Source organism: Phyllobates terribilis, unplaced genomic scaffold, assembly GCF_046119375.1.
Source record: "Phyllobates terribilis strain yellow unplaced genomic scaffold, ASM4611937v1 Scaffold_7__3_contigs__length_470593459, whole genome shotgun sequence".
Taxonomy (NCBI): Eukaryota; Metazoa; Chordata; class Amphibia; order Anura; family Dendrobatidae; genus Phyllobates; species Phyllobates terribilis.
Genome location: NW_027362767.1, coordinates 92,168,772 through 92,184,869, shown reverse-complemented (window position 1 = coordinate 92,184,869; position 16,098 = coordinate 92,168,772). Strand labels below are relative to the sequence as shown.

Sequence of the window (16,098 nt, the reverse complement as noted above, 5' to 3'; positions counted from 1 at the left end):
ATAATGGCCCCACAGAGTCCTCCATACAGTATAATGGCCCCACAGAGTCCTCCATACAGTATAATGGCCCCACAGAGTCCTCCATACAGTATAATGGCCCCACAGAGTCCTCCATACAGTATAATGGCCCCACAGAGTCCTCCATACAGTATAATGGCCCCACAGAGTCCTCCATACAGTATAATGGCCCCACAGAGTCCTCCATACAGTATAATGGCCCCACAGAGTCCTCCATACAGTATAATGGCCCCACAGAGTCCTCCATACAGTATAATGGCCCCACAGAGTCCTCCATACAGTATAATGGCCCCACAGAGTCCTCCATACAGTATAATGGCCCCACAGAGTCCTCCATACAGTATAATGGCCCCACAGAGTCCTCCATACAGTATAATGACCCCACAGAGTCCTCCATACAGTATAATGGCCCCACAGAGTCCTCCATACAGTATAATGGGCCCCACATAGTCCTCCATACAGAATACTGGGCCCCACATAGTCCTCCATACAGTATAATGGGCCCCACATAGTTCTACTTACAGTATAATGGGCCCCACATAGTCCTCCATACAGAATAATGGGCCCCGCATAGTCCTCCATACAGTATAATGGCCCCACATAGTCCTCCATACAGAATAATGGGCCCCACATAGTCCTCCATACAGTATAATGGCCCCACATAGTTCTCCATACAGTATAATGGGCCCCACATAGTCCTCCATACAGAATACTGGGCCCCACATAGTCCTCCATACAGAATACTGGGCCCTACATAGTCCTCCATACAGAATAATGGGCCCTACATAGTCCTCCATACAGTATAATGGGCCCCACATAGTCCTCCATACAGTATAATGGGCACCACATAGTCCTCCATACAGTATAATGGGCCCCACATAGTCCTCCATACAGTATAATGGCCCTACATAGTCCTCCATACAGTATAATGGCCCCACATAGTCCTCTATACAGTATAATGGCCCCACATAGTCCTCCATACAGTATAATGGCCCCACAGAGTCCTCCATACAGTTTAATGGCCCCACATAGTCCTCCATACAGTATAATGGGCCCCACATAGTCCTCCATACAGAATACTGGGCCCCACATAGTCCTCCATACAGTATAATGGCCCCACATAGTCCTCCATACAGAATAATGGGCCCCACAGAGTCCTCCATACAGTATAATGGCCCCACAGAGTCCTCCATACAGTATAATGGCCCCACAGAGTCCTCCATACAGTATAATGGCCCCACAGAGTCCTCCATACAGTATAATGGCCCCACAGAGTCCTCCATACAGTATAATGGCCCCACAGAGTCCTCCATACAGTATAATGGCCCCACAGAGTCCTCCATACAGTATAATGGCCCCACAGAGTCCTCCATACAGTATAATGGCCCCACAGAGTCCTCCATACAGTATAATGGCCCCACAGAGTCCTCCATACAGTATAATGGCCCCACAGAGTCCTCCATACAGTATAATGGCCCCACAGAGTCCTCCATACAGTATAATGGCCCCACAGAGTCCTCCATACAGTATAATGGCCCCACAGAGTCCTCCATACAGTATAATGGCCCCACAGAGTCCTCCATACAGTATAATGGCCCCACAGAGTCCTCCATACAGTATAATGGCCCCACAGAGTCCTCCATACAGTATAATGGCCCCACAGAGTCCTCCATACAGTATAATGGCCCCACAGAGTCCTCCATACAGTATAATGGCCCCACAGAGTCCTCCATACAGTATAATGGCCCCACAGAGTCCTCCATACAGTATAATGGCCCCACAGAGTCCTCCATACAGTATAATGGCCCCACAGAGTCCTCCATACAGTATAATGGCCCCACAGAGTCCTCCATACAGTATAATGGCCCCACAGAGTCCTCCATACAGTATAATGGCCCCACAGAGTCCTCCATACAGTATAATGGCCCCACAGAGTCCTCCATACAGTATAATGGCCCCACAGAGTCCTCCATACAGTATAATGGCCCCACAGAGTCCTCCATACAGTATAATGGCCCCACAGAGTCCTCCATACAGTATAATGGCCCCACAGAGTCCTCCATACAGTATAATGGCCCCACAGAGTCCTCCATACAGTATAATGGCCCCACAGAGTCCTCCATACAGTATAATGGCCCCACAGAGTCCTCCATACAGTATAATGGCCCCACAGAGTCCTCCATACAGTATAATGGCCCCACAGAGTCCTCCATACAGTATAATGGCCCCACAGAGTCCTCCATACAGTATAATGGCCCCACAGAGTCCTCCATACAGTATAATGGCCCCACAGAGTCCTCCATACAGTATAATGGCCCCACAGAGTCCTCCATACAGTATAATGGCCCCACAGAGTCCTCCATACAGTATAATGGCCCCACAGAGTCCTCCATACAGTATAATGGCCCCACAGAGTCCTCCATACAGTATAATGGCCCCACAGAGTCCTCCATACAGTATAATGGCCCCACAGAGTCCTCCATACAGTATAATGGCCCCACATAGTCCTCCATACAGTATAATGGGCCCCACATAGTCCTCCATACAGAATACTGGGCCCCACATAGTCCTCCATACAGTATAATGGCCCCACATAGTTCTCCATACAGTATAATGGGCCCCACATAGTCCTCCATACAGAATACTGGGCCCCACATAGTCCTCCATACAGTATAATGGCCCCACATAGTCCTCCATACAGAATAATGGGCCCTACATAGTCCTCCATACAGTATAATGGGCCCCACATAGTCCTCCATACAGTATAATGGGCACCACATAGTCCTCCATACAGTATAATGGGCCCCACATAGTCCTCCATACAGTATATTGGCCCTACATAGTCCTCCATACAGTATATTGGCCCTACATAGTCCTCCATACAGTATAATGGCCCCACATAGTCCTCTATACAGTATAATGGCCCCACATAGTCCTCCATACAGTATAATGGCCCCACAGAGTCCTCCATACAGTATAATGGCCCCACATAGTCCTCCATACAGTATAATGGGCCCCACATAGTCCTCCATACAGAATACTGGGCCCCACATAGTCCTCCATACAGTATAATGGCCCCACATAGTCCTCCATACAGAATAATGGGCCCCACAGAGTCCTCCATACAGTATAATGGCCCCACAGAGTCCTCCATACAGTATAATGGCCCCACAGAGTCCTCCATACAGTATAATGGCCCCACAGAGTCCTCCATACAGTATAATGGCCCCACAGAGTCCTCCATACAGTATAATGGCCCCACAGAGTCCTCCATACAGTATAATGGGCCCCACAGAGTCCTCCATACAGTATAATGGGCCCCACATAGTCCTCCATACAGTATAATGGGCCCCACATAGTCCTCCATACAGAATACTGGGCCCCACATAGTCCTCCATACAGTATAATGGCCCCACATAGTTCTCCTTACAGTATAATGGGCCCCACATAGTCCTCCATACAGAATAATGGGCCCCGCATAGTCCTCCATACAGTATAATGGCCCCACATAGTCCTCCATACAGAATACTGGGCCCCACATAGTCCTCCATACAGTATAATGGCCCCACATAGTTCTCCATACAGTATAATGGGCCCCACATAGTCCTCCATACAGAATACTGGGCCCCACATAGGGGTGGTGTTTCTGGTGTCACGGCCCAAATATAATGAAATTGCAGGCCGGATTTGGCCCATGGCCCAAAGTTTGACATGTGTGATGTAGACCAAGGAGAGTATTGTGAAATGATTAAATAATGATAGTGGTGCGGTAGTGACCATGAGAGCTAATCATATATGGGTAAAATACCCTGTATCTAATAAATCAATATATAGGTCCCATTGTCACATACATAGCTCTATAAATAGAACATATACATAAATGAATGCACAAACTGTGTCCCCACTGTGGAGCCCAAACCCAACGGGTATCGCTAACACTATAGCTTTGTCAGGGGTCAGCTGGGATTACCCCAGAATGTTACTGGCCATGTTACATCTCCAAATACTTAGCAAAACTGTAGATAAGATCATAAATGTATATTTAGAAGAGCATGTGATGAGTTACATGAGTACTGTATACATCTTCTGACCTCCAGTCATACCTGGATCACAGTGTATTTTATAAATAATAGTGCAACTATTTATTATTAAATTACTGTTAACACCAAACCGTTAAGAGATTATCTGGGCGCACAAATATGGGCCACAGACTAGATATAACAAAACAAATATCGCTTGCTGAAGCCCTCGCTGCCTCTTTGTCGTCCCCAACAGCGGTCAGCTCTTTATTGGGCTACAGATGTGACATCATATCTACAACAAGCAAATGCTGCCCCCTGATTGGCAGCAGCAGTCACGTGTTGTAGAGATGACCACTGCTAGAGCTCTGGAAACAAAGGCCCATAAAGAACATCAGGAGTGTTTTCAGCAGGTAAGCACTGCTGGTTTTATTATTTTAAAGTATGTCCTGCCTGTCCTCCAATGTTCCAGAAATCAGACATTGTATTTAGTAAATGATTCTGATATAATCTTTTGAAAATTAGAAAGCAGGCAATATAGACGCATATTGCTTTTTCACCAGTAGGTGGCAGCAGCTGCTCATTCTATGGGAGGGTCTGCTCTGTGACCACAATCCTGGCTTGTCCTGACAAGAAGCCTTCCAGACTTCACACAGGGAGCCACATTCTTGAGATTTCTATCCTTGCTTGGAAAGCAGGATTTATCAAACATGACACCCTATTTACACCATGCCTCTGGCTGGGAGTACAATAAGGAGTGCAGAAAGTCAGGCACTCGGTTAGGTGAAGGCATACTTTAAACAGTTGATCATATAAGGAAGAGTAGTGTGTGAGTTGTAAGGCTATGGATGCTAATGTTAGCACGCTGTGACACCACATGACAAATGAAGCTTATGCAAGGTTACTTCTCCCATCTATCATCTGATAGAGCTGGATTACATAGTGAGGATTGGTGCACACCCCAGCAATTTACTAGAAATTACATTTCTGTGTTTTAATGAAGTGTTTATCTGGATTATTGTGAGTATTGCGTCACCTCCACTGTGTGCCCAGTATCTTTTTCCTGTAGCTCACACCATAGCATGACTAAAGTAACAATTACAAAAGCTATTGAATTCCAATGACCCAAGTGCTTAACCCAATATACAAAAAGGTAGGCTAGACTTTTATCCCCTTTAATGATGACCGATATAACTTTTTACAGGGCTTTTCTATTTCAACCTGCGTTCTTTAGTTAAGAAATCAGTATATATCACCTCCCAGTGGGTGCAGGGTGAGTGTGTGTGTGTCAGCTGCATAGTCCACAGTCAGTGTTAGCATTGATCGTGGTTGTTTAACAGCAGCGATAGTGGCATCTAGATAATTAACAGTTGGATGAGGCTCCCTCTTTAACACCATTGACATCCCTGCAAAACAGTCGCAGGGTGCCGATGGTTGATCTTGAGGTCTGCTCCCTGTGGTGGCATGTTAGGTACTGCCATAAGCCAGGTCTAAGTGGCAGTATGTGAGTGTTACACTGACAGGTCTCATGTTCGGCAATTCAGAGCTATTAAAATGACACCCACAAATAATTCCAGCAAAATCTGCACTCTAAAAATAAAATGGCGCTCCTTCTTTCTAAGTCTTGTGGCTCAACAGTAGTTTCCAGCCACGTATGAGCTATTGTCGCATTCTAGAGAAATTTGGAACCAAATTATGGGGTCTATTTTGCAGCTAATACAACATTTCACTGGTAAAAAAAAAAATTAAAATTCTGTGGCCAAATGTGTTTTCAAAATGCTCACTACACCCCAAGATAAATTTCTCAATTGGTGTCATTTCTAAAATGGGGTCCCTTGTTGGGGGTTTCTGATTTTCTGGCGCCTTAAGAGTTCTGCAAATTTCTCTTATTACCCCTTATTAAAATTTAAAATTTGGGACTAATACAACTTTTTTTGTGGGGGAAAAAAAGCATATTTTTTTCGTTTTTACAGCCCAGTGTGTTTTAAAGTTCTTTGAAGCACCTGTGAGTTAAAAATGCTCTCAACACCCTTAGGTGAATTCCTCGAGGGATCACTTGTGGGGGTTTTCTGCTGTTTTGGCATCACGGGGGCTCTGCAATGTGTGCTCCGTTTTCTTCTATTCTCCATTGTAAAAATGAAAACTTTGGGGCTAAAACATAATTTTAGTGGAAAAAAAAAATAGTTTTTCATTTTTTCATTCCACTTTGCATTAATTCCTGTAATGCACTTGAAGAATTAATAAACTTTCTGACAACAATTTAGAATGCCTTGATGGGAGCAATTTTCAGAATGTTATGACTTTTGTAGGTTTGCTAGGTACATAGGCCCCTCAGTAACTTCCAAACTGTAAAAAAAATAGGTTTTGTAAATTTGCTTGAAAAAAAAAAAATGCTGCTAAACCTGTAACCCTTCCAGCATCCTGACAGAATGAAAGACATTTGACAACTAATGACATAAAGCAGACACATGGGGAATTTTATTTATCAACTTTTTTGTTTGATATGATTATCTCTGTTAAGGGCGTAAAAAAAAAGTTTTTTTCAAAATTTTTGTCAATTATTTTAAATCTATTGCATAAATAAACACAAACCACATTGACCTAAATTTGCCACTAACATAAAGTAGAATGTGTCACAAAGCACAAAAAACGTTGAGACATGTGAAGGTGTCCCAGTGTTATTACCACATAAAGTGACATGTGTGAGAATTGAAAAATGGGGCTTGGTCATGAACGCAAAAAATGGCTCCGTCACTAAAGGAGCTAAACAAGCCATTTACCACCAATACAATTTAAGGTGTGCATGCAGCTGACAGATTTGCTCTAATATTAAATGTTAAGAGGCTTTTTGATACTTTAAGCAGCCTAGCACTGACCCACATGAGGACAGGTGAATCCCCCAGGGGGCCCTCCCATACTCCTAAATGAGCATTTTGGGTATGGAAAGTATTCAGACCCCTTTACATTTTTCACTCTTTGTTTCATTGCAGCCATTTGGTAAATTCTAAAAAGTTCATTTTTTTTTCTCATTAATGTACACTCTGCACCCCATCTTGACTGAAAAATACAGAAATGTAGACATTTTTGCAAATTTATTAAAAAAGAAAAACTGAAATATCACATGGTCATAAGTATTTAGACCCTTTGCTCAGACACTCATATTTAAGTCAAAAGCTGTCCATTTCCTTGTGATCCTCCTTGAGATGGTTCTACTCCTTCGTTGGAGTCCAGCTGTGTTTAATTAAACTGATAGGACTTGATTTGGAAAGGCACACACCTGTCTATATAAGACCTCACAGCTCACAGTGCATGTCAGACCAAATGAGAATCATGAGCTCAAAGGAACTGCCCAAGGAGCTCAGAGACAGAATTGTGGCAATGCACAGATCTGGCCAAGGTTACAAAAGAATTTCTGCATTACTCAAGGTTCCTAAGAGCACAGTGGCCTCCATAATCCTTAAATGGAAGAAGTTTGGGACCACCAGAAGTCTTCCTAGACCTGGCCGTCCAGCCAAACTGAGCAATCATGGGAGAAGAGCCTTGGTGAGAGAGGTAAAGAAGAACCCCAAGATCACTGTGGCTGAGCTCCAGAGATGCAGTAGGGAGATGAGAGAAAGATCCACAAAGTCAACTATCACTGCAGCCCTCCACCAGTCGGGCCTTTATGGCAGAGTGGCCCGACGGAAGCCTCTCCTCAGTGCAAGACATATGAAAGCCCGCATAGAGTTTGCTCAAAAACACATGAAGGACTCCCAGACTATGAGAAATAAGATTCTCTGGTCTGATGAGATGAAGATAGAACTTTTTGGTGATAATTCTAAGCGGTATGTGTGGAGAAAACCAGGCACTACTCATCACCTGCCCAATACAATGCCAACAGTGAAACATGGTGGTGGCAGCATCATGCTATGGGAGTGTTTTTCAGCTGCTATTGAAGGAAACATGAATGCGGCCAAGTACAGAGATATCCTGGATGAAAACCTCTTCCAGAGTGCTCTGGACCTCAGACTTGGCCGAAGGTTCACCTTCCAACAAGACAATGACCCTAAGCACACAGCTAAAATAACAAAGGAGTGGCTTCAGAACAACTCTGTGACCATTCTTGACTGGCCCAGCCAGAGCCCTGACCTAAACCCAATTGAGCATCTCTGGAGAGACCTGAAAATGGCTGTGCACCAACGTTCACCATCCAACCTGACGGAACTGGAGAGGATCTGCAAGGAAGAATGGCAGAGGATCCCCAAATCCAGGTGTGAAAAACTTGTTGCATGATTCCCAAGAAGACTCATGGCTGTACTAGCTCAAAAGGGTGCTTCTACTCAATACTGAGCAAAGGGTCTGAATACTTATGACCATGTGATATTTCAGTTTTTATTCTTTTATTAAATTTGCAAAAATTTCTACATTTCTGTTTTTTTTCAGTCAAGATGGGGTGCAGAGTGTACTTTAATGAGAAAAAAAAATGAACTTTTTAGGATTTACCAAATGGCTGCAATGAAACAAAGAGTGAAAAATTTAAAGGGGTCTAAATACTTTCCGTACCCACTGTAATCTACCCAGTTTATTATTATATTGAAGTATAGGCGAATTTGTGAACAAGGGTCAGGAAATGTACCATGTAGCTGAACAGTGGGCCCCTCAGAATCAATGTAAGTGGTGGACCCTTGACACCCCAGTCTGACACTGACCTTGGGTGTAAATGACCTTGGGTGTCAAAACACTGTAGTTACTCAGACCTTATGGACTGAATTTCAGCAGCCAAATGACTGTTTGTGTCCGGCACTCGCAGGATTGATATATAGTCAAACGTGAGAAATATTTCGCCTTGACACATCTGCTAAAACTTCCTGGAATTTGCCAACTTACACAGACTTGTAGGATTTGTCATAACATGAATTGCGGGACAAGAGGATAAAATAAGCTGGTGAAAAACTCATGTTCTGCTCATATACAAAACTAGCTATTGAACCCGTTCTATGCCCAGGTGGCGAGCATTTTTCTTGGTATATGGTCTCCCGTGCTGTTATGTGCTGCCCCTCTCCTGGTATTTGTGCTGCCCCCATCCTGTCCCCACCATCCTATCCCAGTATGCGTGGCTCCCCTCATCCCCGATCCCGGTATGCGTGGCTCCCCTCATCCCCGATCCCGGTATGCGTGGCTCCCCTCATCCCTGATCCCGGTGTGCGCGGCTCCCCTCATCCCCGATCCCGGTGTGCGCGGCTCCCCTCATCCCCGATCCCGGTGTGCGCGGCTCCCCTCATCCCCGATCCCGGTGTGCGCGGCTCCCCTCATCCCCGATCCCGGTGTGCGCGGCTCCCCTCATCCCCGATCCCGGTGTGCGCGGCTCCCCTCATCCCCGATCCCGGTGTGCGCGGCTCCCCTCATCCCCGATCCCGGTGTGCGCGGCTCCCCTCATCCCCGATCCCGGTGTGCGCGGCTCCCCTCATCCCCGATCCCGGTGTGCGCGGCTCCCCTCATCCCCGATCCCGGTGTGCGCGGCTCCCCTCATCCCCGATCCCGGTGTGCGCGGCTCCCCTCATCCCCGATCCCGGTGTGCGCGGCTCCCCTCATCCCCGATCCCGGTGTGCGCGGCTCCCCTCATCCCCGATCCCGGTGTGCGCGGCTCCCCTCATCCCCGATCCCGGTATGCGCGGCTCTCCTCATCCCCCCAATCCTGGTATGCGCGGCTCTCCTCATCCCCCCAATCCTGGTATGCGCGGCTCTCCTCATCCCCCCAATCCTGGTATGCTTGGTACCCCTCATCCCCCAATCCTGGTATGCTTGGTACCCCTCATCCCCCAAACCTGGTATGCGTGGTACCCCTCATCCCCCAAACCTGGTATGTGTGGTACCCCTCATCCCCCAATCCTGGTATGTGTGGTACCCCTCATCCCCCAATCCTGGTATGTGTGGTACCCCTCATCCCCCAATCCTGGTATGTGTGGTACCCCTCATCCCCCAATCCTGGTATGTGTGGTACCCCTCATCCCCCAATCCTGGTATGTGTGGTACCCCTCATCCCCCAATCCTGGTATGTGTGGTACCCCTCACCACTTTCACACTGTACACACATACCAAAAAAAGCTAAACAGTTATACTCACCTTTCTTCCCTGTGCTCCAGCGCTGCAGCATCCTGTTCTGCCGGAGGCCGGGGAGGAGTGTGGCGTCGGAGCACCGCGCTGTCCGGCGCCATTTTGCTGAAGACACACTGTAAATGTGTCTTCAGTAAAATGGCGCCGGATAGCGCTGTGCGCATGCGTCGGTCCGACGCCTTCACTCCGCCCCCGGTCTCCAGCGAAGAGAGGCGCCGCGGCAACGCTCCTACCGGTCAGGTAAGTATGTAAGTATGGCGCCGGAGATGGCGGTATGCGTTCAGTGTCTACGCATACCACCATCTCCGGCGCCATACCTCCTCTTACCTGTAACAGCTGGATGCGTGATTCTGTCTGGAGCCAGACTGCGCGTCGCGCATGTGCAGTCTATCGAGGCTTCGGACAGAAACACGCATCCCCGGTTATATTATAGATATTGTCCTTGTCCAAGGTGGAAAACTTCTTACAAAGAACCCTTGATTGCGGCTTTTTGATCATGCGCCCAGTGCAGTCACCTAAAGGTACATTCCCTTGTGTCTGTCTAAATCCAGCTGCAGTAATCCATGCGGACGGACAGATTTCTGCCCATATATGATGGACACTGAATTACAGATCATTCAGTGCACATCTAAAGCTAGTTTGGCCTGTGTGACCACAGATGAGCAAACTAGCAGCTGGTCGGGGACTATTTAGTAAGGCCTGTCGACAGGTGTAAACCGTCCCTTAAGCCCCTCATACACTTGTCCTGTAGACTGGAGCACTTACTCTGCCTGGCACTCCTGTGTTGCTTATAAGAGAGCTGCTGTCAGATATCTCTGGCGGAGGTTTATCTCTAGAGAAGAAAATACAAATAATCGACAGTCTGAAATTGGATATGCCAAATCCATAAAGAAGACCCTTCTACAAATTTTTCATACTGAACTGGATGTAATAGTAATCTAACACCAAAAAGGGGATAGAAAGATGTAGCCAAGATCCACTAGAATATATGTGGAGCACACCATTCTCTAACAAAAACAGCGAAAGATATAGCTATTAGTGCAACAAATCAGTAAGTTTTATTATACAAAATATTCCATATACTGAACAACAATTAGGGACATATTGTGGGTGACTGAGGTGAGGGGCCAAATTAAGGATAAGATGGAATTACCCAAAGAAAAGAGACCATTTCACCTACTGCAGAATGATCCACACTCTATATGCCCCAGTGTGTATTCAAGCATACAGCATAATCTGTGTCCTGCTTGTTAGGAGGACACCAGAGCTATATACGTGAAGCTCAATAAAAGGGCTACAAAGGTGAGTAATAGTAGGCTGCAGAGATGAATAAAACTTTTTTTTTTTTTTTTTTATTCTGCCTCTCCATTGCAGAGATATTAGTAATCAAAGTATCTGGCACCTATTGGGTTAATTTTTGTTAAGTCCAAGTGACTACTATTTGTTTTCACTGGGGGCGTGTAATTCTTCCTCCTGTATGATGCTGATCAATAAGCAGACAGCAACAAAACAGAGAACACTGAGGTTACACATTTCCCTCCCTGTTTTATCACAGGAGTGAGTGTTTTTGCCGTGTCTCCATCCTCTGAGCTCATTATAAATCACGTTACTGACATATAAGCTCCGCAGCTGCTGGCGCTCCTCCCTCCCTTACTTGATTTATGATGAGCTCAGAGGGCTGGTGAAGCGGCAGAAACACTCACTCCTGTGATAAAACAGGCAAGGAAATATGCTACCTCAGAAAATAACAGCTGTGAGCCCTGCTGTCATGTTTGTATACACACATATCATAAGGGACTCCACCCCTCGCCCCCTCATCCAGGAGCTGTGGTATGTGCTGATCATGAACTGGAGCTGCTCTGTATAGTGGGACACAGCCATTACACAATACATATCAAGTACACATTTATAAGATTATCTCAGCACAAGAATATTTTTTTAACACATCCAATTGTGAAACTTATTATTCCAAGATCTGTTGATTAAAACTTAGTTTGTTCATGGGACAATCTCTTTAAGGCACAACTTAAGTCTTCCAGCATTTCTTATATTCATATGATCAAGAGAACTAAGTGATGTATGTTTGGTTCTTACATTCTGCTGTTTCTTGAGGAATCTTTCTTACTTCTCTGCACTTACAGGTAATGTTAATGCCTCCATTCTCTGTAAAGGGAAACTTGCACACTTGTATTCAATGTTTAATTTTTATTTGTACAATCACTTATAAGTAAATTACTGCTGGTAGAAGCACTTACCTGTGAAATCTCCATAATCCTTCCTGTAATCAGGACATGACAGATGAGTTTGCTATATGTACAATTTTATTGAATGTAATGAATGGAGATGAAACAATCCTGGTGTGTAATTGTGCCCGCAGGAGAACACAATTTAGAACTTGTTTGGTTTGTTCTAAAGGATATCTCGTTATATTGTGTACTTGGGACTGGACTCCTTTTTACATTGCTTCCATGTCCAAATCTGCCTGCCAGACAGTCCTCGCTTCCAGAAATGAGGTTCTGCTTTGCCCTACTCAGGAAATACAATACTGATGTGCAAACATTTGAGTTGAATCACAAAAAGCGAGGTTGAAATTCAGGCTGTGTATGAGAATATATTAAAGAGGTTGTTTGCTCTCAAAATCTTTTTGTTACAAAGGGTCCTTCAAAAAATAATTTGATAACTGTATCTTTTCGCTTGGGATCCAAGCAAGGGGTAACGTTTCTCCTTGCAAAGAGTGACATGTCAAGCCTGACATGCCAAGGTGAGGAGACTTTTTGTCCGCAGTGCTCCTTTTGAAAATATGCAAATTGTTTCTTCAGAGAGGAAGAAGACTAGAACTCTAGTGCCACCTATTGGAAGTAGCAATCCTAAAAGTCAATATCGACTCTCTAACGAGCCTTGTCACATGACTTAGGGTTAAAGCCTAAACCAAAATCTCAATTTGTAGACACTGCGTTTTGAGGGTACTGCCCCTCGTCAGTGCAAAGTGCGAGATCTGGTTTGGCTGTCTTTTTGCTTAGACACCAGAGATGTCATCTTTGGTGAAATGAGACAGCAAGTTGAACCTGTCACCACATTTACAGTCACTGAACTCCCAGCCTGTGAGACGACTGACATGTCAGTAAGGGATGCCCACTTGACTCTTTATTATCCTTAAAGAGTTTGTCCGGCAGTGGGGTACAAAACTGTAGTCACTCTGTGTCTGCAGACTTGTGAATCCTCACATCGCACATACTGCACATTGTCAGGATTCTCCAGTGGCAGGGCGCACATGACCACAAGCATGTGATTTTCATACATGTGGTCACATGCCGACTAGTTGGGCGTAGCCTTGCGAAGTGCAAGTGTATTATTAAGCAGGGCTGGACACATCTAGTCGGAATGTGGCCGGCAGTATGTAGATCGCATACTTGCGATCCCGTTACCACCCGGTCCCAGCTTTGGCACCAGAGAATCCGGACATTGGGCAGTGCACACAATGTGATGATTCACAAGTCTGCACTCATACAGAGTGACTGCAGATTTGTTTTCTAAGGCTGGACAGCCCATTTAAGGATAAATAGGTGTCGTGTGGGTGGCCCCTAGCCCCTCCTGGCATGACTGTCGTCTCACAGGCCGGGATATGTAATTAAAGGCCATTTTAGAGTGGCTGCACACTTGTAACCTAACGCCAGACAACCCCTTTAAGGACAATACAGAGAATGACATGTTGAATAACTTATTACCATCCTGTAGGATGCTATGGTCGTGGTTTAGGAGCTGTACATACAATAAGTGGATTCTTTTAATACCTTCTTATCACCTCCACAGTGGAAATTAAGGGTTACACAGTTTGCATAGATGTCAGTATGCTGCTTATGTACATGGACGTCCTAGACGCTCTTTGTAGTCTCTCTTGACTAAATCTTGGAGAAGGTCCTTAATACCTGTTTACCTGCTATAACTCTGAATTTACTAAATGGTTATTTGAAAAAAAGTTTTCCTAACTAAATAGCCCCTTGTGTCGTTGACCACGACCCCATCACGGATTAGACAATAAACACATTTATGGTATAGATAGATGGTCTTATAGGTTCTGATTCTTCCAGAAAAAGACATCCCAAATAAGGGTATGTTCACACCAAAGTTTTTTTTATGTGGATTTTGAAGCTTGTAAAAAGTGAACATACCCTCATATATTCACCCTGTGGCCCACCCGGCCGGCTCAGGATGCCCATAGTAATGAAATAATGAGATGCAAGTAAGAACTTGTATTAAGTAAAGATTCACTTGTGATGAACTAAATACAGCCTTGAGTCACACATTTTTAGTTCAAGAACATGATGATGTGTGTAAAGCAGTTTCCGGTGAGTCTTGTGGCCCTTAGGCAGAGGTGGGGACTGATTATACATTGTGAGACGTACTAGACGAGCCATGGAGCAAGATCACAAAACTCTATGTATGTGTGAGAGACACGGGCTTATTAATGAGAAAACGTAATTGTGAGCCCATCAGATCAGGGTGCATTACTAAGGCTATGTTCTCACGTTGCGTTTTTGCTGTGTGTTTTTTCTGCAGGCAAAACCTCTCTTGGCAGTAAAGAAGCTGCTTACAAAAAGCGGGTTTTCCTGTTTTCTTTGCTGCGTTTTTCAGGATCTCAAAGTTCAGCTTTGCTTCCACCACAGAAGCATGAACACGGGTCACTAATGCAAGACATTTGTGAAACCATTTTTGGAAAAAGGGCAATTTAATCAAATAATTTAGTGGGAAAAGGTTTTTATGTCTGGGGAAAAAAAAGTTCATAAAAAAATACACAATTACAAATGTAACAGGGGGGCAGGTTGAATTGGTTGGGAATAGTTTACCTAAAACATTGACAGAGAATTAAGTTTGTAGGGCATTGTTTACTTTCACACTTTGGTCAGCCACAGGCATTATTCAATTTCACACTTTGGTCAGCCAATGTTTACTTTTTTACACATCACTAATCTTTTAAACTGTACTAATCCTAACTGCCATTCTCAACTGCCATGAACACCAAGAAATTATGGTTTAAACTTGGGAAAATCACAAAACCTGATACCTGCTTTTTTTGCTGCATTTTTGCACTTACCCATTGCTTTGTATGGGTGAAAAAACGCTGAAATAAGTGACATGCTCCAGTTTTCAAAAACAGCAGTTTTCCAAATCCGTCAGGAAAAAAAAACAATGTGTGCATGAGATTTCTGAAATCTCAGACTTTGCTGGTACTGTAAAACACAGCATAAAATTTGCATTAAAAAAGCAACAAAAACACAACGTGTGAACATAGCCTTAAGCACACATCATGATAGGGTGCATTCATACCTGCCTCATCATCTGTGACATGCGCTTGATATCCGTTTACTTCTACACTCAAAATTCAGCATTTTGCCTTTGCTGTTCTGTACAATTTAACAATAAACCTTTCTGAGCGTGCATAGAAATGGTAAGGTTCAGAGAAGCTCCGTCAGAAAAATAAGCACTCAGCTGATAATAATCTTAAGTGTAAGGTCCGATGTGAGTGGTATTTTCTGCATACTTCGCCTGCTTTTTTATTGATAATGGGACATAAATGTTTGGAAAAGTTTCCAATTTATGCCATTTTTCTTAATTCAGTATTTTTGAGGAGCCCCCAATATGGTTTCTATTACTGGAGGTGGTCTCAGATCTCTGAACAGCTAATCTTCCTGCTGTGATTTTGCCATTTACTACTTGTTTGCATAAATTGGAGGAGTTATTGTGGCCAACATATTGGTTGCCTCTCAGCTTTTCCCAAAACACAATAAGACCAGGATGACCATGAAAAGTGTATTGAGTGGATTTTATTTTTTTTTTCCTGGGATGTATTTAGAGTGTACTTATCTAATAGCTAGTTACATGTGATGTCATTATTTACTCCGTACCTCTCCCTTTATACTTTAGATCTCTTCTACGCTACGGTGGAAATCTTTCCCTGCAGAGTGCGATG

At 44.5% G+C, this 16,098-nt stretch overlaps 1 protein-coding gene across 2 annotated transcripts in view; it reads left to right on the top strand.

Moving 5' to 3' along the window:
* Positions 1–16,098, top strand: part of DCAF5 (DDB1 and CUL4 associated factor 5) — a 78,663-nt gene that overhangs the window by 44,436 nt on the left and 18,129 nt on the right. For both annotated transcript variants that reach the window (XR_012247359.1, XM_073638978.1), the window contains exon 6: positions 16,053–16,098. This exon is cut by the window's right edge and continues 168 nt beyond it. Coding sequence is in view for 1 of the 2 variants with exons in the window: in XM_073638978.1 (XP_073495079.1) it covers positions 16,053–16,098 (46 nt within the window). In the remaining variant the exon portion in view is untranslated. The remainder of the gene's footprint in view (positions 1–16,052) is intronic.